The sequence below is a fragment of the Pogona vitticeps genome, chromosome 2 (assembly GCF_051106095.1).
Source record: "Pogona vitticeps strain Pit_001003342236 chromosome 2, PviZW2.1, whole genome shotgun sequence".
NCBI lineage: Eukaryota > Metazoa > Chordata > Lepidosauria > Squamata > Agamidae > Pogona > Pogona vitticeps.
The window spans coordinates 277934862-277958540 of NC_135784.1; the positions used below are offsets into that span (position 1 = coordinate 277934862).

At 41.6% G+C, this 23679-nt stretch overlaps 2 protein-coding genes across 2 annotated transcripts in view; both read left to right on the forward strand.

The window, feature by feature from the left end:
• The first annotated feature begins 8988 nt into the window (after nt 1-8988).
• Nucleotides 8989-16818, forward strand: F2RL1 (F2R like trypsin receptor 1). Its single transcript, XM_020804079.3, has 2 exons — nt 8989-9120; nt 14969-16818. Exons 1-2 carry the CDS (start codon nt 9048-9050, stop codon nt 16066-16068), a joined length of 1173 nt encoding a protein of 390 aa, XP_020659738.3. The 5' UTR covers nt 8989-9047; the 3' UTR covers nt 16069-16818.
• Nucleotides 9006-23679, forward strand: part of S100Z (S100 calcium binding protein Z) — a 38495-nt gene continuing 23821 nt past the window's right edge. Inside the window, exon 1 of the mRNA XM_072992670.2 lies at nt 9006-9120. The gene's annotated coding sequence lies outside the window, so the exon portion shown is untranslated. The remainder of the gene's footprint in view (nt 9121-23679) is intronic.

Consider the following 23679-nt stretch of genomic DNA (forward strand, 5'->3'; position numbering starts at 1 on the left):
GCAGGAATTTCCAGAATGCATCTCTGTAGGCAACATGACATCATTATTTTAGATCTAGTTCCTGTTTGCTTGACAGCTGCTGGATGTTCTTTTTTGGATCCATTCAGGGCATAACCTGAGAAATAAACAAACTATTACTGGGAAAATGTCCTCTGGGTTTGGTGATGTTTTCTACAACTCTGTGCTTCAACACAGAGCACTTACTAGATAAAAGTTTCCTTCTGACCTTGAAATCATGCAAAATCCACTGGGTGTTAAAGAAATGCTTCATGTAGAATCTATGTGATGAGTGGGAAAGATGTGGGCTTCAAGCTGTTATTGGACTGCCACCCCAAAGATCTTCTACCATTTGAGCCCTGGATCAGGTCTCTGGGAGCTGCAATCCAACAACAAATGGAGATGACATGTTCTTATTCTCTACTCCTGTTCTACGCAAATTGGCTAATTTAAGATGTGACTGACTGTTCTGGGTTTAATCTGATGCAAATTGGTTCAGATTTCCCAAGTACATGACATTATTGTAAGTGCCACAAAAAATCACACTTTTCTTTGAGGAATTGTTTCTTTATGAACACCTGTCAGGGGGTTGTTTATATCAAATTGTTCTACATTTTGCTGGGTTTTTAATCTGTTTTTGGTTGTGTGCATAGCTGTATCATTGAAGGGGGAGGCATTCTCTGTGCTGATGTCTTGGTGCTGTGTTGTGTTCCAGGTGCTACGGGATTTCCCTATCGGGAAATCATGCCCGCTGTCCAAACTGATTCCCCCTTTTTAAAAATTAAATAAACAATTTGACTTAAGTGCTGTGTCACATAGGTACTGGAGACTTTCTGTCTGCAATAATGATGCAGCTCTATGCCACTTAGAATGAAAAATAGGGGGGAAACTCAGACAAGATGGCTATGGACAAGGACAGAAAGCAGGTGGAGTCAGGACAGACCCATGGACACATCAAAGTGCCAACCTCAGATCTATTTAAGACTATTTAAGAAGCAGTGTAGTCTCTTGCACTGAATCAACCCAGTTCAATTGATGCTGGTCCATGAGAACAGGGACAGCAACATAAAGAGTATATAACATGAATCAATACAATAATACTTCAAAGCAACTATCGGGTTATTTGGCCAATGCAGTTGCACCCTTCATTGGTACACACTAGGAACAAACAGGTTTTCAAATAGTTTCATAGCCATTAGCGAGATACAGACTGTTATGTTTGGACATGTCTTTTCCCATCATATACAGCTATTATCATAGTATCTGTTTCATTTACAAACAATTACACAATTTTACTTGTGTCCTACAAACTTGTTCATACATATCCCACTTTCTTTGAAAGTTTCCTACCATTACACCCAAATGAACAGTAAACTGGAACTAATTTGGCTCTTCTCAATCTCCCGCCTTTCCAATACTTTGGACAGAGATCGGACAAGTTAGTTTTTGGGGTGACACCACCAGAATCACCTAGCTTGCACAAAAATGCTACTGAAAGTTGTTAAAAAAACTTCTGTGGGCATTCATCTTTGTCCCATCATCTCTGACTTTTGGCTATGCTGCTTCAGGTTGCTTGAAGCTTTACAGACAAAGATTTGGAAGAACCCGTTTGGGAAAATCTAGGTCTGCTTGATTCATAGATTTGTGATCACCTTTACATCATCTAACACTTACTTGACCAGATCTCTTCAGTGTGATAAAGCACATATACTACATATAATAGGGGCATGGCTCTTAATTTCCTTCAGAAGAGTAGAATAATTTCCTCTGATTCTGTAATATGTCAGTATGGAATCTCTTTGCTAATAGATCTATGGTACAGTACGTGTAATAGGTATGTGGCATTTCCCATCTTTTCTTTACCAAAAGTCCATTTACAGGTCTTGTTTATTCTAAGAACAAAACTGGATTTAAGTCCTTCCACAATTACTTGTTTCTTTCTAAGTGGCCTAAGAAAATAATCTCTTCTCAACCACACATATGTTGCAGAAGTGCTATGATGATAAAGTGGGGAAACAATATACTGCAGCTTTATATAAGTTTTTGCAGATGTAAGGTGAAGAAAAAAAAATGTTGACATATCACATAGGTTCTACTCCTGTTCCCTCCCCCAACTTTAATATTTGCAGAGGCATGGCCCAGTAGGAAATGGGTAAAGAATCTTAGGCAATGAGGCGTTCCCCTTGAAAAAAATGTCCTCAAGTAGTGCTTTGCATTGGAGGAGGGAAAAGAAGATACTGTAATGCAATGCTTAGTCTTGCAGTGGTTGGTAATTTTCAGCAACTGCTATATTTCAGGCAGCTGACTTTAGATCAAGAAAGGGGGTAAATCACTGGTAATTTGATTTCTTGTTACTGATTGACAACAAGTGGGAAGAGGTGCTTATGAAATTTTTGTTTTTATATTTTGGTCTCATGAGGTACTTTCCATTGCACACCATGGTGGGGGGGGGGATATTTTGCTGTGCCACAGGCAGCAAAAAAGAGTTGGTTGGCCATGAATCCTAACCACCCCCTTTCCTATAGCATGCAATCCTGTGTTTGTGACTTTATCTAGAATGCTATATCATGAGAAGACAAGAATCACTAGAAAAGAAGATAATGCTGGGAAACATTTAAGGCGGCAGGAAATAAAGAACAGGAGATGGACTGAGTCAACAAAGCCACAGCTGTGAGTCTGTGAGATGTGAGCTGGCCTGTTAATGAGAGGACCTTTTGGACGTCACTAAGTTATAAAGTTGCCATAAATCAAAAGCGTTGGGAACACACAGCCTTTTCCTGATTTTTCCATAAATCAGAATCTGTTTAATGCCACACAACTAAATTATAGGAAGAGAAATAAACACTATGTACTTGAGTGGGATGAGAAAGATTAAGCCATGACTTGCCTCCCATCCCTTTTGATGTCTCTTGAAGACACACTGCAGATGTAAAGGAACATTCTCAACTTCCTTTTATTAAGCTGAAGCTAAGAAAATATGCTTACACGAGTTAAGAAGCAAGGAATGCAATTTATTTATAAAATGAAACTATCATGCTGTAATATATACATGAGGTTTTAATTGTTTTTTTTAATCTCTAGGATTAGGGAAGAAAAGAAGGCAGACATGAGTAGTTTCAAGAATGGAGAGATATGGTTTCAGGGCCATACTATTACTTAAGAAATGCAGTATAGAATAGGGGAAAGTAGAAAAGTCTGAACGATGGCAGCTGATACTCAAAGGGTAACAAAGAAATATTGTTTAGATGTTAATGGACCAGATGAGTCACCAAGCAGCTCTTTTCTGTCAGTGATTTAAACAGACATTATGTTCATCTGAGTCATTCTGAGTAGCGACTAAACAGATAAACAGTTTGTAATAAAACAAAAATGTGAGCTTCAAGAGAATACAGAGCTGAAACTGACTTTTCTATTGACTCTCTGAACATTTGGAGAAGAGGAGCTATTAATTTCCCCCCTACTTTAACCATTTCCAGTCTGGATCACTTTCGTCACCCCTAAGTGATTATTAGATGGGGATGGGGTGAGAGGTACAGTTAACAAATCCTTCCTGCAACTAGATTTTTCTTAGGGGGCTACTTCATTTCCAAACTAACAAACAGAGCAAAAACATCTCCACAAAGTTGTAGTGATGAGGAAACTAAAGAAAGGCTAATGGCTAGGTGATCACCGAACAAAGAAAGCAATTAACTTTAGAGAGAAGTTAATGAGGAGTTGGCACACAAAGATGTCCGCCAGCCGAGCCTCTTGGTCCCGCCCTGAGAGCTCCCTTTATTAACCTTACAGACTGTTGATAGTATCCAGATAGGATACTGGTTACATAATGCCAATTAATGTTGGTCGAAAGAAAGGCTTTGAAGTTATGCTCTCTGTTTCTATGGAAAAGAGGAAGAATGGGCAGCCGCTGCCCCCTCAGCAGCCGCTGCGTCTCGCTAGGAGAGTGTGCTCATCACTACAACAGAAATGCAGCTGGCAACCTGGGAGATAAGCGTTCCCACACGAAGTATGCAAGGAAAACCCAAAAGTTTTATAGGAACAGGATGATTATTCCTAAATAAAGTCAATTGTCGTCTAGTCGTTTAGTCGTGTCCGACTCTTCATGACCCCATGGACCAGAGCACGCCAGGCCCTCCTATCTTCCACTGCCTCCCGGAGTTGGGTCAAATTCATGTCGGTAGCTTCCATGACGCTATCCAACCATCTCCTCCTCTGTCGTCCTCTTCTCCTCTTGCCGTCACACTTTCCTAACATCAAGGTCTTTTCCAAGGAGTCTTCTCTTCTCATGAGATGGCCAAAGTACTGGAGCCTCAGCTTCAGTAGACCTGGTTAAAGCTATAGTGGTGATCATGTTGCAACCCACAGACGCTGACAAAAACGACTTCCAAATGTTCAGAAGTCTAGCTCTTATCTCAGACCAATGGCCATGCTTGTGGGAGCTAACTTGTGATCATAATGACCTGAGGATGCAAGATTGCCTTCCCCTTATGTGGAAGTAGGCTCTGTAGAATGGAAGGGACTTCCTGTTAAGCAGATATGTATAGGATTGTGCAGTAACTGTTACAGATCTCAGATTAGGGACCAGAGAAAAAAATGTTCCCCCAAGTGATAGAAGGAAAAACCCAGATCTGATCCCCAAGCCAGATCTGCCCCATAGGATATTTATCATAGTTGAAGATCTTGCCCACTATTTGCTGAACTGTCAGTTACATGCTAATACAGTACTATAAAACATTACTTTGCCCCACTTTTTAATAGGATGAGGACAAGGAAAATATACGACTTCTTGTGTGGATCCAGCATGTTCATAACACAAAGGGTTGCTCTTTATGCTTCTTATCCATCTCTTTTTTAAAAATATAGATCAAGGGCACTTCCTTCACAACAAGATCCACTGCTTGAGGATGATGATTATTCAATTCCTGTCTTTTGTAATCGTGGGGAGAGATGCTATCCCCTTGCTTGTGCTGGATATCGCACTTATCTATATTGTTTCAATCTTGGCAAAAAGCAGCATGGTTAAACAGCAATGAAAAGTGGCAGTGAAAAGTGGTGGCAGCAGCAAAAGCATTAACAACAACAACTCTCATAAGACATCCTGAGCATATTACACACTGGGAAATTGTGCATTCATAAAACCTAGAATATCATTCATACATAAAATGTTAAGAAGATAAACATTTGTACATGGAACATTAAGAAGACAAAAAAAAACCCATTACTACAGAACTACACAGCTTTGGGATTAACAATAAAGGAACAGAAATTGTTAGAGATTTTGTATAGCTTAGTCCAACCATGAATCCAAATGGAGACTGCAACCAAGACATCAGAAGAAGATTAAGTCATGGAAGGATAGCAATGAAGTAATTCAAAAATATAATTAAGTGTAAGAATGTAGGAGATCAAAAGCAAAGCAAAGCGTGCTGCTTATATACCGCCCCATAGTGCTTCAAGCACTCTCTGGGCGGTTTACAAGTTAATTATGCAGGCTACACATTGCGTCCCCAGCAAGCTGGGTACTCATTTTACCGACCTCGGAAGGATAGAAGGCTGAGTCAACCTTGAGCCAGCTACTTGGGATTGAACCCCAGGTCATGAGCAGTTTTGGCTGCAGTACAGTGGTTTAACCATTGCGCCACAAAGATCATCTATATTCTTCTACAGTATTTCCAATCACCATATATGGGTGTGAAAGTTGGATGGTAAAGCTGACAGGGAAAGCAATTATTTGTATTCATGAAGGCTTTCACAGCCGGGATCTAATGGTTGTTGTGGGTTTTTTGGGCTCTTTGGCTGTGTTCTGAAGGTTGTTCTTCCTAATGTTTCACCAGTCTCTGTGGCCGGCATCTTCAGAGGACAGGAGTAACACTCTGTGCTCTGGTGCAGTTTGTTTGGGAGTAGAGTATTTATAGTTGTCGGATCAGCTTTTGTCCTTTTCAGGAGATGGGTGATTATGGTGATCAGTGTGTTTTTGTTGTGAGTGTATTGTTGTGATAAGGAGAGATTATCTGTCACTGTGATTGATGGATGTCATTAGCTGGTCTTTTGTGTGTAGTGATCACTGGTGCTTGTGGCTGAGCTTCAACAAAAAAGAAGGAAGAATCTGACATGCAAATAACTTCTTACATTTCCATTCAGGCAGAAGTAAAACGTTCAGTCCAGTCTAATTCAGAGCAGCCAGTAAACAGTTCAGCTTGTGCCTTTTTCCCTTAAACGGTCGTTCATTTAGTCATTTAATCGTGTCCGACTCTTCTTGTACAGAGCAGGCCAAATGGCACACCACTCTCCCTTGCTGCGGTCATTGTTGGAGGGTTTCAGTCCCCACTTTACAGATGGTATCAACGGTGCTGAGCCTGTGGGATAGGGCCCAACAACTTTGATAGCTCCTCTAAATTGCAGACTAAACTCTAGAATGGATTCTCAGCACCCCACAATAACCGAAGTCACAAGTCACCATGACCTTGCTACCTACCACCCACTGATAACCTGCCATCCCAATTTGTCAAAGGGCACTGCAGGACAGTATTTACAGTAGGTATCCACTAGCTGTGATGGTGCTGAAAGGAGGAAAAGCGAATTGACTATACAATATGCTCAAAAGTATACAAGGTCAGATGGATAGAGATTGACATAATGGGATAATGTGGAATGAAAAGCAACCTCTGGAAATCGCAGTTCACAGGAGGCATGGCGGTGGTGCTGCTGCTGCTGGTGGTGATATATTCTTCCAGCTCCTCATTGTTGCTTCTGATTGTCTTCCCTGCTCAGCTGATCTCTCCCCCATTGAGAAGAAGAGATCTTCTGACCCATTCCAATCTTATGGGAATTTATCCCTGCTGGAGAATTGTGAGAAGGAAACCACATGCACCAACACAGTCTTTTTCTTCCTCTCAGAATGACATCCTAATCTTGAGACAAAGAGCAGTAACATATGATGCCATTTGTATAGTCACTGTTTGTATATTTTTATATTTACTGTTTTTAACTTTTAAATATTGTCCTTTTAATGTTGTAAGCTGCCTTGGGTCCTTTTAAGGAGAAAGACAGGGTAAAAACAAACAAACAAACATACGTACATTTTCTATACTGTGATGTAAAAATTCTGGGTTTCTTCCATGACAACACACCCCATTGATTTACAGTGCAAACTGCAACTCCGTGTAAATCTTCCTGGAAGTGAAGGACCTTTGTGCTGAGTTCCAGGAGGGGGGACGTTCACTGTCAGCTGGGTGTGAAATAGAACTGTACCTAAATTCTTAAGGAGGTAACTAAGAGTACAATTTTGCATACTGCCAAAGGCAGTGATCAACCAACATTCCCATACTCTATGAGTTTCATCTATACTGATGATCTTGCCTGGACAGTCCAAGGGAAAACATTTGAGCACCAGCTAACTTCTGCCTTACAAGATCTTTCCTTTTATTATAAAAAAAAGCCAGTTGAAACCAAACCCTTTAAAAACACAGGTTGGTGCTTTCCACTTAAAGAACAGAGAAGTTGAGAGGAAGCTCCGAGTTAGTTGGGAAGACAAGATTTTGGAACACTGCCCTACCCCAAAATATTTGTGCATCACTCTGGATTGAACTCTGACCTACAAAAAAATTGTCTGAACAGAAAGAGTTGTTGCCAATGATAACACACTTAGGAAACTGGCTGGGTCAGATTGAGGTGCACACCCACGAACAATGAGAACAACGTTTTTGTTCTTGTGCTACTCCACAGCGGAATATGCTTGAGCCATATGGTACAAATCACCACATGCTAAACATGTGGACGTAGCTCTTAATGAATCATGCAAGATTATTACTGGCTGGCTGAAACCTACCTCCACTGAGAAAGTATTTGTTTGGCTGGCATTACCCTTTCAGAAGTCTGTTGAGAAGTGCTAGCAAATGATGAATGAAACAAGTTTCCTTTGGTCCTCAAAAATATCACAAATGTATTATGTGGCCCCTCCCTGTAAAAAGTTTGGACACCCCTGCTCTAGCTGGACCATCTGGAAAACACTTAGTAGACTTTAATCACTTAGCAACCCTAACCTACTAGACTCTGAAGTGGAGTAGGAAGATCAACTAATAATAAAGTATAATGAATCTACTTGGATACGGGACAAATTTTCTGTGACTGTGGAGAAGTTCAATCAAGGCAGTACTGATGTACATGCAATTTATTACCCACCATGTGTACAAAAGAAAATCTAGCAAATGGCAGAGATACTGCTATTGAAGTATTCAATATTCTTCTGGTCAAAAAAGTGTAATTCTCTTAATATTTGTCTGGTCTCTGGGTGTCTGTGAATTTCGTTGTATGTGTATATACTTACAATGACAATAAATTATTATTATTATTATTATTATTATTATTATTATTATTATTATTATTATTATTATTATTATTATTATTATTATTATTATTATTATTATTATTATTATTATATTTTGTTTTTACCTATATTTCATATACGTCCTAATTTAAAACTGAGTAATGCTCTGATATGAATCAATAAAGAACGTTTCGCATATCTTGAATCCCCCCCCCCCTTTACGGTCTAATCTAAAGCCACTTGGTGGCATTGAACAAGACCAACTCGGGAGGAAGTCCCGCGCAGTTCAGAGGGGCTAATACTGTACTCAAGTAAGTGCACTGAGGCTTCCCTTCGAGTTTACAGGCATGAAATTCCGCTGCCTGTGAGTAATTCCTGGCCGCTTTGTTTTTCCGAGCGCCGGCGCTGGCCGCCCCTCCTTGAACCGCGGGGCCTCGTTCCGAAGCGCTGAGCTCAGCGCCGCCCGCCGCCCGCCGCCCGCCGCCCCCGCTCCTGCCCGGGGCGCAAAGAGCACCTGGCCGCGCTCGGAAGGGAAGGGAAGGGAAGGGGGGGCGGCGCCACGGCAGCGAAGGTGCTCGCCCGTCCCCCACGCCTCCCGCAGGCCCCGCCCACGGCGCCCGCCGCCACTTCCCCCTTTAGGTAAGGACGCCGAAACTCCCGAGGTCCCGCCGACGAGACTGGAGGAAGGCGGCGAGGGTGGAGCGTGTCGGAGGCTCCTGCCGTGGCGATGGGGCGCCTCAACCGGGCCTGGCTGCACTTCCTAGTCCTGGGGGGAGCTCTGGGGGTCGCTTGTGCTACAGGTGAGGCGGAGGGAAGGGGCCGCGAAAAACTTGTCGGGCGGGCGGACGGACGGGCGGGTTGGAAGGCGCTCCCTTTCCCCCGGAGCCCTGCGCGCTTGGTTGCTCGAAGCAGACGAAAGCTCCGGGGCACCCGCGGGTTTTAGGGCGTCGTCGTTGGTAGCCGGCCAGGGCTGAAGAGGGCGTTGTTCTCTTGCCCGATCAATGGCGCTTAACTTAAGCCGCTCCAGTCGTCGACCTTGCGTGGTTGTAAATCGCAAGGAGAAAGGTAAGTGTCGGAGGCCGCTCATTTAGAGGGTCGCCATCCGTCGGAGGCGACTTGATGGCACGTAACCCCAACAAATGACGATGGCTGGGATCCATCAGTAAGTTGCAGCTAAGTAGACCCAGTGAAGTGGTGTATATTTAGTAAGTCGGCTCCTCCATGAGTGGTGGCATTGATTCCATGCACCTTCTCTAGGTGTGACTTTGTACTGCAGTTCAGCCATTGAGGTCTTATGAGCAAAAGCAGGACGTGCGTCCTTCATTAGCCTACCTGCAAGAAAGCAGCAACAATGGCTTCCGAAGGATTCAACTTCACAGAACTTTCCCCAGAAATTTATTCAGAAAATATACACATTCATAGCAAACCACCACATCTTGTGGTACCTTTTGGCTTTCAGTTCACAGGTACTTAAATGTGGCCAATGTCAATATTTTCCTTTTCCTAAATCCATTAGAAAATGGAAATCAGAGCATTGATTGTTAATTCCTCATTTCCTGTTATTCTGCAAGCCAGTAAGGTCAAAATTACCTGCATTCTTGTGAATGGAAATTGGTTGTTTCACATCATGGCAAGGTATTCAGTTTCTAAAAATATTCAGAAAGTTTTACAAAGTTGGAAATCCCTTGTCCTGTCAGGCTGGCTTGTTTTGAGCAAAAACAATCTAAGCTCTTAAAACCCACAGATTCTTTAAACCTTCTGTCATTGATTTCTCATCTGATAATTTATCAAACTAACTTTTCCACTCCTGCAAAAAAAAGACCATTTTGTATTAAGAAGTGTAAAAAAAAATTGCAGGATTTATTGAAGGAGCAGTGAAAGTTCAGTGGCACATATTTGATTTATACCATGGAAGGCCATATGTTTTGGTGCAGCACATAACCTGTAACAGTTTGCATAGAATGAATTGCCCAAAAGGCTGAAAGAATTAAGACTAACAAGGAATGTTTTGAAAAATATTCGTCAGATATATTCAGTGTAGTTCTTATGCTCAATTGGACAGAATTGTGGTAATTGTGAATCAACAAGAAAATATCCTGAAATTATCTTACTGTATTTTGCTAAAGATTGTCTTTGTCCTTGTAAGGACTTGCATGCATATTTCTCCTGTATGCAAGATGAAGGCAGTCCAGGCCTCCATAGTAGCCAACTCTAATAAATATAAAAATACTGAAAGTTGTGATAATAGGTAAATTAATTTATTAGGTGCAAATTGCTGAATCAATTAAAACATCAGTCTTCCCCAGCAACTTGGCTTTTCGGCATTGTTTTCTGCTCCTCCTTCTGCTTTTATTTTCATTGTACAACTCTCACTTGAAGCTATGCATCTCTTGAGCTTGCTATATTTTAGTAAGCACCAGGAGATTAAATTAACAAGATCAGGTTTCTCTGACAGACACTTTCTACCTGAGCAATCTTGAACCCACAAAAAACCTGTCTGGCTTTGAAATAGGGCTGGATGTCATTTTGTTTTGTTTTAGGATCCACACTTTACTGCTGTCTTTGATGTCAGTTAAGATGCCAAGAAGTCTGATAATATCTTGATTGCACAACTCTTGTTTATTTATACTGTGCCATTAATCTGTCCATAGCAGCTATCACTTAACGGCTGGGGCATGTGGTTGTGGAGTCAGGCATTTGAATCCCAACTTTGCCTACTGGGCGAGGACACAGCCAGGATCACCCAGAGGATGTTCTAGATAGCCGCTTTTGCAGACCCTTGCCATTTGTTATGCTGATTGATAGCCGTCACAGTCCAACAACATCTAAAGGGCCACATGTGCCCTACCCCAGTTTCCTTGGTCGCAACTGCACATGCATGGCTACTTTTTAGTTAGTCTGTGCATATGTGTAATCCAGAATCCTATTGAATATTTATGTGTTCAAGAAGAGTTGTGGAAACTGTTGTGGTGAACTGCCAAAGTTCCATTCACATGTTGATTGCACATCTGATCCCGCAACTGGCATGCACGTGACATCTTGTCAATTAGCTGAAGAGAACTAGGGACATTTATCTCATTCCTCTTGCCTGTGTCTAAATAGCAGTATGATTTTGGCCACAATGTCGCCACATAGCATGGTGAAACCATAAATGCAACTCATGGCATGGGTTTCGTATGTCTCTGTGCCTTTGAAATATGGCACAGGCATCTGCATTTTATCTTCTTGTTGTAGGTGGAATGGCAAATGAACATTCATTTTCCAGTGCTTCAGGTTAACACATCTGATTCAGTGGGGACCCAATTAGACAGTGAGATGTTTTGCTGGAGCAGAAGGTAACGGAAGCTCTGCTGGTGCTAACATGGAAAAAGACTGAATCCATCCTCTGCTCTTGAGTGTTTCATGAAAGTAAGAACAGAAGAGAAATCATAAATAATTTTATGTTGGGGAAGAATGCAAGGAATACCCTCCAGCATCTTTTCCTTGTAATTTTAGGTCGGGTAATATTTTATTGCATTACTAAAAGTTACAAACAAAGTCTCAAAGAACTGCTCTTCAACCATAGATATGATACCGTTTTGGAGATGGTAGAAAAGGCAAAACAATTGTAATGGTTTTTATACTGGGAAACAAATTGGTGGCAAGACAAGATGAAGATTGATTGGAAAACAAAGGCATCACATGGTTGTTGTGGGTTTTTCGGGCTCTTTGGCCGTGTTCTGAAGGTTGTTCTTCCTAACGTTTCGCCAGTCTCTGTGACCGGCATCTTCAGAGAACAGCACTTATGAATACTCCACTCCCAAGCCAACTACACCAGAGTACAGAGTGCTGTCTTCCAAAGATGTCGGCCACAGAGACTGGCAAAATATTAGGAAGAACAACCTTCAGAACACGGCCAAAGAGCCCAAAAACCCCACAACAACCATTAGACCCCGGCCATGAAAGCCTTTGCGAATACAAAGGTATCGCAGTTTATATCTCTCTTGGCTTTGCAGACAAAAGCCTGATGCCCTGTGGGTCTGTCTGCATGAATCCTCACCCTTCTGTTTGATATGGAGTGGAAAAACTAGGCAACATCGTAGGTCTAAACAGGAGGTTGAATTTAGTTGTCCTTTAGATTAAAAAAGTCATTCAGAAGGCAAATTGGCAGCTGTGTCTTATGGCTGAATGGAATGGGATCCTCTGCAGTCTTGAGGAGAATATTTGTATGGTGGTGGATACAAGCGCACTGTGTTGCTCCCCATTTTAATGCTCCCAGTCAGACTGAGGGAGGGCTTATGGGCTTGCCAAGGAAATGGACAGATTCACACAGCTCCTTTTTTTTGTTACTCTTATTAATCTACACACTTCCTATGTAAATGAAATTGCCTTTTAATTCTAGTTTTTCAGGTGCTGTCAAGCATATGCCATTGCGAGGAAATGACCTATTCCTAGCAATGGGCAAAATCTGGAGGTGCATGAAAGGATAATTAATGGTTGACCCTCTTACTCATTGTGTTCGGATGGCTACTAGTATTAATGTCTAACCTCACCGGGTATGACTTATGATGTGTCATCATTTTACTATAAAAATTGTTTAGTTCTAATCAGTAGTAAATTAAAATGCACTGAGCGGCTAGGTGTGGGGGGCTAGGTGGTGAAGAATATCTTATCTAATTTGCATCAGCAAATATAGAACTATTATGTTCTAAACCTGACATTATTCTTATTCTCAGTGCTGTGATTGTTTCAGAACACTAATACAGGGTCCAGCAATTCATTAGCAGACAGAAGGCCTTTCTATTCAGAACTAAATCTTGCTTATTATTAAAGGGAGACTCTTGTTGCTTTTGCTTGATACCTTTTAAAATTGTGGTGTTAATTTTTTTTTCCTGTCTGGTTTTATTGGAATGTTACTACTGTAAGCATCACCTTTTTTCTTTTTTCATTTGATACAAGAACAGGAAACATAAATGAACAAACAAGGCCTTTCCTGTAGAATTCTTTTTCTGGATATTTAGTGTTAAAAGAAGCAGCTTCTATAAAGGAGCACTTATTTGAGTGAGACCCAGTTTGCTGTTTAGGGGGTACATTCCAAAGTGGAGATGGGGGGTGTGAGGTCCCCAAAGTGGAGGCCTTAGTGGGAGTGCCGTCGCTCTCGAAGAGAACCCTTCACACACAGACATCCCCACCTCCGTCCCCAACGCGTCGGGAAGAGAAAGGCGTGGAGACCCCAGATTGGGAGCAAGTGGTCACCGAACCCCTTACCTTGAATAAGGGGGTAGATACGCGAGACTTGGAGGCGACTATGAAAGGGTTAACCCTTTCCCCGGAACCCGGGGAATCTTTGGCGGGAAGAAGGAGGGAGGAGATTGAGGCAGCGGCGGGAGATATAAGAGGGAAGCCGACAGAGATACCGGGGGGATGGGAGTGGATCTGGATGGAGGATCCCTGGACCCACAAATGGGAGCAGGTCCGAGTCCCCCATGAGGAGGCGGAGAAACGCCGCCAGCTTGGGCTGAAACCTCGCCCTTCGTATTGGGGTGAGACCAAAGCCAAGGAGTGGAGGAGGAAGCTCCGGGAAGAAAGGGAAGCGGTAGCCAAAGAGCTAGGACGGAAGAAGCAATGGCATATAGCCGAATTGAGGAAGCTGGGGGGTTACCCGACCCCTGGGGAGGCGATGGAGGAGACGGGTCGTCCTGGGGTGAGTGGAGCAGGGATGAAGAGACTTTACCGTTGATCTCGCTGGAAGAAGAACTGGACCCTGGGCAGGGGACTGTGCCGTTATTAACAGGACCTTGGAACCCAGAGACAACCAGTCCTTTTATAAATGGTTTATGGACCCAGTTGAAACCGAGTAACATGTTACAAGAATCTTTGAACCCCTTTTTAGGAGTGAACCCTGTTGGAGTTGATGTTGCAATAAATACTGAACCCTTTGATTTACCTCAACCGACTCATCCTTTATTTGGAGACCAAACAGCCCCGAAAACTGAACCCTCACAGGGGGAAACCCCAAAAATTTGGGGTGCGGGTGGTAAGGCTTTTTTCTTGGTTTCCCCCTTTCTGGGCCCCTCTCCAATCCTGTCTCCACACCTTCACAACGAAGTTCAACAGCCTGGAATGTTTTTTCCAATTAATTGGCTTAGTGACAGTAACTATTGGAGTTGCTTGGTGGGTTTTTTATTGTTTGCTCCCTGTTACTGTAGGTAAGACTAGTTTTAGGAGGATCATCATTTCTGTGGTCTTCATATATAAAGTGGGAGGCTTTTTTTAACAGTCCAAGGAGAGTATGGGAGGGAGAACTACCTACCTACCTACCTACCTACCTACCTACCTACCTACCTACCTACCTACCTACCTACCTACCTACCTACCTACCTACCTACCTACCTACCTACCTACCTACCTACCTACCTACCTATGGCAACTTCAGAATGTTTTGCTATCCAATGCAAAATTTGATTTGCTAGTCTGTTAGTTCTCTTTCTAGAACAAAGCTTGCTAGATTGTCTTCTTAATTCTGTGGTAGTAAAAGCAAACTCAATTGTAGTATCAAATTTTTCTTGAACAGTATTATTTCATTGTGCAAGCTGTGTGATGATTGAGCATGTGGGTGTCCAATAAATGAGCAGCAAGCTTAACAGTTTTGCTTTATTTTGTTTTTAGTGACACATCCAATCAGCAGATCACAAGGAAGAAGTTTTATTCGTCATAGAGTCAATGCAACCAATACTTCTAAAGAAGCATACGGTGTGGATGAGTTTGCAGCTAAAATCCTTACTGGAAAACTGACAACGGTTTTCTTGCCTTTGGTCTACATTGTAGTGTTTATCATCGGTTTGCCAAGCAATGCCATGGCTCTGTGGGTCTTCTTTCTAAGAACAACGAAGAAGCATCCAGCAGTGATTTATATGGCTAATTTAGCACTGGCAGATCTTCTGTTTGTGATCTGGTTCCCTCTGAAGATTGCATACCATATTAATGGCAATAATTGGATCTACGGTGAAGCCCTGTGCAAAGTGCTTGTTGGATTTTTCTATGGGAACATGTACTGTTCCATTCTTTTTATGACATGCCTCAGTGTGCAAAGGTATTGGGTAATTGTGAACCCCATCCTGCATTCAAGAAAGAAGTCAGAAATTGCTTTAGTAGTTTCATTAGCAATCTGGGTACTCATTTTGCTTGGCACCATCCCGTTGTATCTTGTGGATCAAACAGTTCATATTTCCACCCTCAACATCACTACTTGTCACGATGTCTTGCCTCAAGCGCTCCTAGCTCATGACATGTACAACTACTTCCTCTCCCTGGTCATTGGAGTCTTCTTGTTCCCAGCTATTCTCACAGCTGTTGCCTACATTCTCATGATTAAGACTCTAAATGCTTCAATTACAGATGTGAACATTGGGAAGAAACGGAAAAGAGCCATCAGGCTCATCATTATAGTCCTTTCCATGTACTTGATCTGTTTTCTGCCTAGCAACATTCTGCTGCTTGTGCATTACTCCCAGATCAAAAACCATGGCTTCAGTGACACCTATGCTTCCTACATCACGGCACTGTGCCTTTCTAGTCTCAACAGCTGCATTGATCCATTCATCTATTACTTTGTTTCAAAAGACTTTAGGGACAATCTTAAAAATGCTCTCCTCTGCCGAAGTGTGCGCACTACAAAGAGGATGCAAGTCTCCCTCTCTTCAAATAGATACCCGCGGAAATCCCCCTCTTACTCCTCCAGTTCAAACACAACTAAATCAACTTACTGATTTTGTACTCAGAATGCAGAAAACCTGGACTAGTACTGACTGAATGTTCTGTGTCCACTCTCTGACATATTGGGACTCTTAATCATATTTAATTTAATCAGGACTGGCACAACATTTACCTTTCCCCACAGGACTCAAAAGGTGTACATAAGCATGCTTCTCAGGTGGGAAAACAAAGGTTGTAGACCTGATGTAGGCACTGTCTGCTTTGTTACTCTTTTTGAAGACACCTGAGTTGGGAGGACTTCCCATAGAGACGTTGATGGTCCCATGGACTGCTACTGATAGCAAGTTCTACTGTGTCAGAAGATGATGGCAGTTTTATGCCGTATTTAAATGCATATTTAAATGGTTTGAGTTTTCAAGTGCTACACTTGTTCTTTGTTCATGAAAGACAAGCCCTGTCTTGCAACACATATATAGGAATTTGTAAGCCCGTCATTTATATATTTGTCAGACTTGCCAAGCCAGATTTTATAAATAGCCTGGAATATTGTATTATTGATGCCCAAGTGATTATTTGCACTGAGATGTATATGTGTAATATACACACTCCTTTTGAAGAAATACACTGTGAATGTGCAATGACCAATATATAGTTGCAATGTAGCATGTAATTGTATGCTTTTAAAAGAACTGTATTTTGCAGGACAAAAATTGTTTCCAATATTTTAAACTTTTTATAAACAGGTACTTGCAAAATAATTATGGTAGACTGAATTATTACATTAAAACATTGCAATATTCTTATATGGTTCCAGTTGTGGCATTCTTTGCTACAGGACTTTAATCATTCTTCTCACTTCAGTGTTATCATATTATGCTTATGCCTTTCTTTGTTAGACTGTTCTGGATTTATGAGCTTTCCTTCTGATTAGCTTTTTTGCAAAATAATCTTTTCTGTATAGTCTTCATGCTAGAGCCATAGCTTTCTTTTAGGTTATTGACCTAAAGAAAGCCCTTTTGTATTGCTAAACTAATACAAAAGGGCTTTCTTTTAGGTCAATAACCTGATCTGCTGTGGCCTGAACAGGTAAGATATAAGGGCAGCCTTAAGCTGTGCTGACGATAATGGCAAAGTTGAACAATGAGCCTTTCATTCCGTAAGCTTCTTATTGGGGTATGATGAGAGTAAGGACATTGAGTGATACTTCTGTTTACCCCAGTAGTTTAATTGTTGGTGGCACTAATTGACTGGTAAACATAGCACAGGAAAATTGAGTATGTACACACAGAAAGATGGGTTTCCTTTTAAAAATAAGCAAATATGACACTTCAGTGAATGTGTAAAATTCTGATACTAACATATTCTCATAACTTAAACTTTTTTTTAAAAAGAGTGTTTCTGCCAGACAAAAGTTTTCAGCAAAACAAATTATAATAGCATAACAATGAATATAGTGAAGTGCATCAGTAACTGGAACAATACAAAAACAGACAAAAGAAACAACAGATTTTAAAAGGGCCCCTTCCTTGGACATGTACTTCTATATATTTCCCAGAAGCTTGGTGCCATTCACCAACTGAATAGTCATCAATATTGGGAAATTAAAGAAAGATCTTCTTTTGAAAAATGATTGCATTTTCAATCCTGTTAGATTTTTTTCCAAAATATGTTTGTGTCACATTAAGCTGCAGAATAAATTTTTCTGTAGTGCTGTTTTCTTCCCAGTCATCTTGATATGGTTATGAGAATCTCTTAACTTTTTTCTTAGGATCTTTTAAAGCAATTAATTTCCAAATTAAATGTGCCATAAGAAACTGAAGACATCCATAAGCCCAGAGCACCATCTATAGAAGGCACACATACCAGGTATTGCTCTCATTCCCCCCTCCCTTTCCAATCATCTTCTAGAAGCCTGGTTAACTTTGCTGCATCTTGTCACTGAATTACTCAACTCCTGTTTGTAAGGACATTGTAAAACTATCCCTTAACACGCCCTCCAGGATAGTTCCTGTATGAGTCACCGCTTCAGCTTGTCTCTTTAGATGAGAGTCATGCTCAAAACTCTGATTCATGAAATAATGTGGGAAGGAGTGGATTCCGTGGGTAACTCGTACTCTCTCACATATTAAAAAAGCAAACCATTAGGCATTTAAGAATGAGTTGTGCCTCTAATTTAAATCAGAGATGGAAGTGCTATATGAGTTTAAAGAACTCCTAAGTTCTTTGCAAAAAAGTCTGCTAGTGCAGCATCTGAACCTGCCTCGGACACAGAAGTTAATGTTTGAGAATATAGTAACATCGTGGAAGGACAGAGCTTAGAAACTACTTATTATTGATAAGTTGGTTGTAATTCCTTTTTCCAATTGCAAAGTTACAACTATATTAGAATAATAACTTTATGAGGAATAGCTAGTCTGTTTTCAGTGTAACTAGGTTTCTTGCTTGTAAGCTTACAGGATATGTCATTAAATGCAGAGGAGGAATATCACATAGTAAAAATGCTGGCTGGTGCTGAACCCTGTGCTTTGCTTTAGGTGCTGAACTAACAATGTCGGTGTGGGAGGAGAGTATATTTTGTGCCATATGAAGCAGCAAGCAGCAGGGTGGGTTTGATTTAAAACAAATTGATTTAAATCATGATGTAAATTTAAAAAATGATTTTAACCATTTTTTAAAATTGAAATTATAATTTAAATCAATTACGATTTTTAAAAAACATATATTTATTTTTATCTGCCCTGGCTTGCAGAATCGAGACACTCTCAAATAACACACTGTTGGATTTCACTTCATTGGTAAAACGATGGTATTGTTCCTCTAGCAGTTGTGCAAGTCATAACGGAGCTGGCACTTGTGGTATCTGGCTAAATAAATCCATAATGCAACCTTAGCCATCTGAAGAGGTCCATTTGGCCCATCCCTGCCATCATGAGTTGTGCAAGCATTTGCTCAGTGGTTTATGCCAATGGAATCAAAACACTGGATCTGACACTTGTGTAAAGATGAAAAGGGATTTGCATGAGCATCATAGGCTTTGTTCCAATGGAATGGCAACATTGAATATAATCCATGGTAAATACAATTAGAAAGTGAATTATATCTTTTTAGAAAAGATCCAAGTGCTTGAACGTTTGATAAGATTTTGTGTAATCTTTATGGCACTCACTTGAGTTTAATATATTAGCTACTTTCTTCTTTTTAGTGCATTGTAAAATTTAAATTAAAAATGCAAAGAAAAAAAAATTAGAGCCAGCACAGAAATATATCATTTGTTGCTCTTTCATGAAGCAAAAATGTAGTAATTCAGTACTTTAACCCATTATCGTAGTTTCAAGTGAATTGTTTGATGAAAAACAGTAGAATTGCTGCTGTAAGTCTTATGGCTATATTCACAAGATGGCTGTAACTCATGACCAATAAATTGTTCAAGAGGCCACAGATAAGTCTGCAAAAGTTCCTTAAGTCCACCTGGTGAGTATTAGCTACTTTAAGAACGCAGCTAGCAAAGGCAAAGAGAGGGTGGAACAACATGTTATCTTGGCCAATACATCTTACAAAGCCGTGAGGATGGTGCTCTGGTCTGGGCACCTGGAATGGACAGCAGAATGAGGGGGCTTGTATCCCTGTTGGTTATTATTTTAAAATGTACCATTTTCAGTATTATTTTCATGCTGCTTCTGTTAAACAGGAATCCATCTCTGCTCATGAAAAAGAGCTGCTTTGCTATTATTTTACTCCCACCTCTGCTGTTTCTGCAGTTTCTAGTTCCCATTGTTCACAATATAAGGTTTCATCAGCAACAGAAGTCAATATTCAAATAGACTAAATCATCTTCTGACACCAGTTTAAAAAAATCACAAAGAAATATATGAATATTCAACTTCATTGGAATGCTTGTTCAGGCTGGACACTGATGCACAACATTTTTTAAAAAATCATATTCATATCTTAATCATCAATCATTATGCTAAGTTAAGAATATGGTAGAACATATACAGTCAAGTCCCAAGGCCAGATTACTTCTTAAAAGCCTGCGTGAACCATTGTTTTTCAGATGTCAAAAACTGAACAAGGTGGGAGCCAACCATTTGTATTCTTTCACAGGAAGAAAATTCCATGATTGGACTGTCGGCATAAAGAAGGTTATGCCTGCTGGTAGGATCACAAGTGGTGCTCCCCTGATGCATCTGATAAACATGGATGGTTTGGAGGTCATGTAGAAGTGATATATATTGTGTAATGGATACTACCAGGTTTTATCATAACAGGTTGCATTTTGGATGAGTCTTAAAAGAGCAGGTAATGTGTTACACAGATTTAATTACTCTTTATTTGGTTCAGAAGCATTTGTAAGGTAAAAGGTTCCCCTTGACACTTAGTCCAGTCGTGTTCGACTCTAGGGCGCGGTGCTCATCCCCATTTCCAAGCCACAGAGCCAGCATTTGTCCAAAGACAGTTTCCGTGGTCATGAGGTCAGCATGACTAGACCCGGAACGCTGTTACCTTCCTACTGAGCTGGTACCTATTTATCTACTTGCCTTTGCATGCTTTTGAACTGCTGGGTTGGCAGGAGCTGGGACAAGTGATGGGAGCTCACTCCATTGTGTGGATTCGATCTTTCAACTGCAGGTCTTCTGACCCTGCAGCACAGGCTTCTGCGGTTTAACCCGCAGTGCCACCATGTCCCATAGAAGCATTTGTACTGAAGGCTAAACGAATGGAGAAACATGGCTGATGGCCCTTATGAGATACTGTATATAGAGATGCAGATTAATAAAAAACAAAGACCAGTTTAAAGAATTATTCATAACACATGGGTCGCTTGTGAGACTCATAGCAGGAAGAAAGAACCACCATGTTTTTCCTCTAAACTAGCAAAGAAAAACATTCCTTTTTAATGATTGCAAAGGTCCAGCACAAGCAGTGGTGGGTAATGTCAGCTAGTGTTGTATGCAAAGTTGAAATTTGTCACCTAGCAGCTGGCTGATACGTAACTCCTGCCTACAACTCCTTGCTCTTTTCTGGTTTTTTGCCTCAACCTTTCCCAGTCCATATATGGCTGCCTTCTACAATGCTTCTTTCTCAACATCTTCCCACTCAATAAAATGTTGCTATGGAGAGGCACAAGGCTGGCTTGAGGAAGATGAAGTAAATTGTTAACTTCCCTCTTTTCAGCATAGCCTTTGCTAAACATGGTGTTAACCACATTATTTCTTGGCCACCATGGCATCTGCACAGAGTCGCCTGGTGGAGCTCTTTAGAGTGGTTAAGGGCCTATTACATGCTGGCCTGCAGGAAGAGAATGCACACCACATTCACAGCTTGCTGTGAAGAGTTTGCAAAACACTTTGCACACAGAGTTGCTCAGCTGTGCTCTGACATGGATGCTATGGTTAATAGAAATCCTGTGAATGTAACTATGGCCCCTGCTTGTCTGTGTTAATGAATAAGTTTCCATTTTTTTCCAACTTGATTATGTGGACAGAAGCCTCAGAGAGGTGAAAGTTACCACAAGTCTGTTGGATCCCTTGCCCTTCATGACTTATAAAAGTTGTCAGAGAAGGACTGGTTGAGTGAGTAGGAGGAGTGGTGAATGCCCCCTTGCAGCAGGGTAGGACCTCTGCGTGCTTAAAGGAGGCAGTAGTAAAACCATTGTTGAAAAAGCCCTCCTTGGATCCCACAGTATTGGGTAATTACCAACCAGTCTCTAATGTTCCATTCTTGGGCAAGGTACTAGAGTGAGTCATGGCTTCTCAGCTCCAGGGGTTTTGGATGAGACAGACTATCTAGATCCATTTCAATCTGGCTTTGGGTCTGGTTATGGGACAGAGACTGCTTTGGTTGCCTTGGTGGACCACCTACACTGGGAACTGGACATGGGGAATGTGCCCAGTGTTGGTTCTGCTGGATCTTGGCGGCTTTTGACTTGGAGGCTCTGTTTTAGAGTGGCTCTGGTCCTTCCTGGAGGGGCAAATACAGAAGGTGGTCCTGGGGGACTTCTTTATAACACCCTGGTCATTGGACTGTGGTGTCTCTCAGGGTTTTGTTTTGTCCCCTATGCTATTTAACATTTATATGAAACAGCTAGGAGAGGTTGTTCAGAGTTTTGGGGTTCACTCTCACCAGTATTTGAGGGACACAAGTCTAGCTCTCCTTTCCACCCAAATCCAAGGAAGCTGTTTCAGTTCTAGATCAATGTCTGATGTTGGTAATGGACTGGGTAATTCAGGATTCAGCCTGTACTGGATGGAGTTATACTCCCTCTGAAAATACAGGTGCACAGCTTGGGGGGTGTTCCTCGATTCGCCTTTGAGCCTGAATGCCCAGGTTTCAGTGGTTATCCAGGAGTGCATTTGCACAATTAAAACTAGTGCACCAACTGCATCAGGTCCTGGAGAAGTTTGATCTAGCCTCCGTGACACATGCCTTGCTGTTTCAACTCTGAATCAGTGTTTAGTGTAAGTCATGGACTGGATGGGTGCGCAAAAACTGAAACTTGATCAAGACAAGATAGAGGTGCACCTGGTAAATCAAAAGGCAGATCAAGGAACAGGAATGCAGCCTGTGCTGAATGTGGTTACACTCCCTCTGAAAACACAGGTGTGCAGCTTCAAGATGCTTCTGGATTCATCTCTAAGCCTGGAATCAGCAGTTGACCAGGAGTGTGTTTGTGCAACTAAAGCTAGTGCATCAGCTGCATCTGTTTCTGGAGAGGACTGATCAAGCCACAGTAATGCATGCCTTGCTTACAGCTCAGCTGGATTACTGCAACATATTCTACATGGGGCTACATCTGGAAAGTGTCTGGAAATTTCAGGAGGTCCAAAATGCAGCAGCCAGATTGCTAACTGGGGCTGGTCACACGGATCATGTACCTCCCCCCCATTACAGTATCCCCATTGGCTGTCAATCTGTTTTCACCACAATTTAAAGTGCTGGCTCTAACCTATAAAGTGCTAAATAGCTTGGGCCCAAGCTGCCTCAAGGACCGCATCTCCCTTTGTGAGCCTGCTTCAGTGTTAAGATCATGAGGAGAGGCCGTCCTCGCAGTCCTGCCACCTTTACAGGTGTGCTTGATGGGGACACGAGAAAGAGCCTTCTATATTGCTGCTCCCAGACTCTAAAACTCCGTTCTACAGGAGGTGCCATCTTTGCTGTCCTTCCACAAGTAGGTGAAGACCTTTGTCTTCAGGTAGGCTTTTCCTGGCTGTCTAGGAGAAGTTTTTTAATGGAGTGGTTTGTATTTTGTTGCTTCTGAATATGCTTTCACCTAACATTTTTAATATAATGTTATTTATTCTTTTAAAATATTTGAATAATCTTAATATTTGAATAATATGCTTCTTTTAGCTTTTGATATTTCATCTTTAATTATATAAACTGCCGGGTCCTTTTTTTAGGAGAAAGGGGGAGGATAAAAATATTTTAAACCAACCAACCAACCAACCAATCAACCAACCAACCAACCAACCAACCAACCAACCAACCAACCAACCAACCAACCAACCAACCAACCAACCAACCAACCAACCAACCAACCAACCAACCAACCAACCAACCAACCAACCAACCAACCAACCAACCAACCAACCAACCAACCAACCAACCAACCAACCAACCAACCAACCAACCAACCAGCCAGCCAGCCAGCCAGCCAGCCAGCC

What these genes read in the sequence shown, in the direction of transcription:
- F2RL1 (XM_020804079.3), top strand. Translation starts at nt 9,048, where the DNA reads ATGGGGCGCCTCAACCGGGCCTGGCTGCACTTCCTAGTCCTGGGGGGA. An exon ending in GGGGGTCGCTTGTGCTACAG is followed by an intron (nt 9,121 to 14,968) that starts GTGAGGCGGAGG and finishes TTTTGTTTTTAG; the next exon opens with TGACACATCCAATCAGCAGA.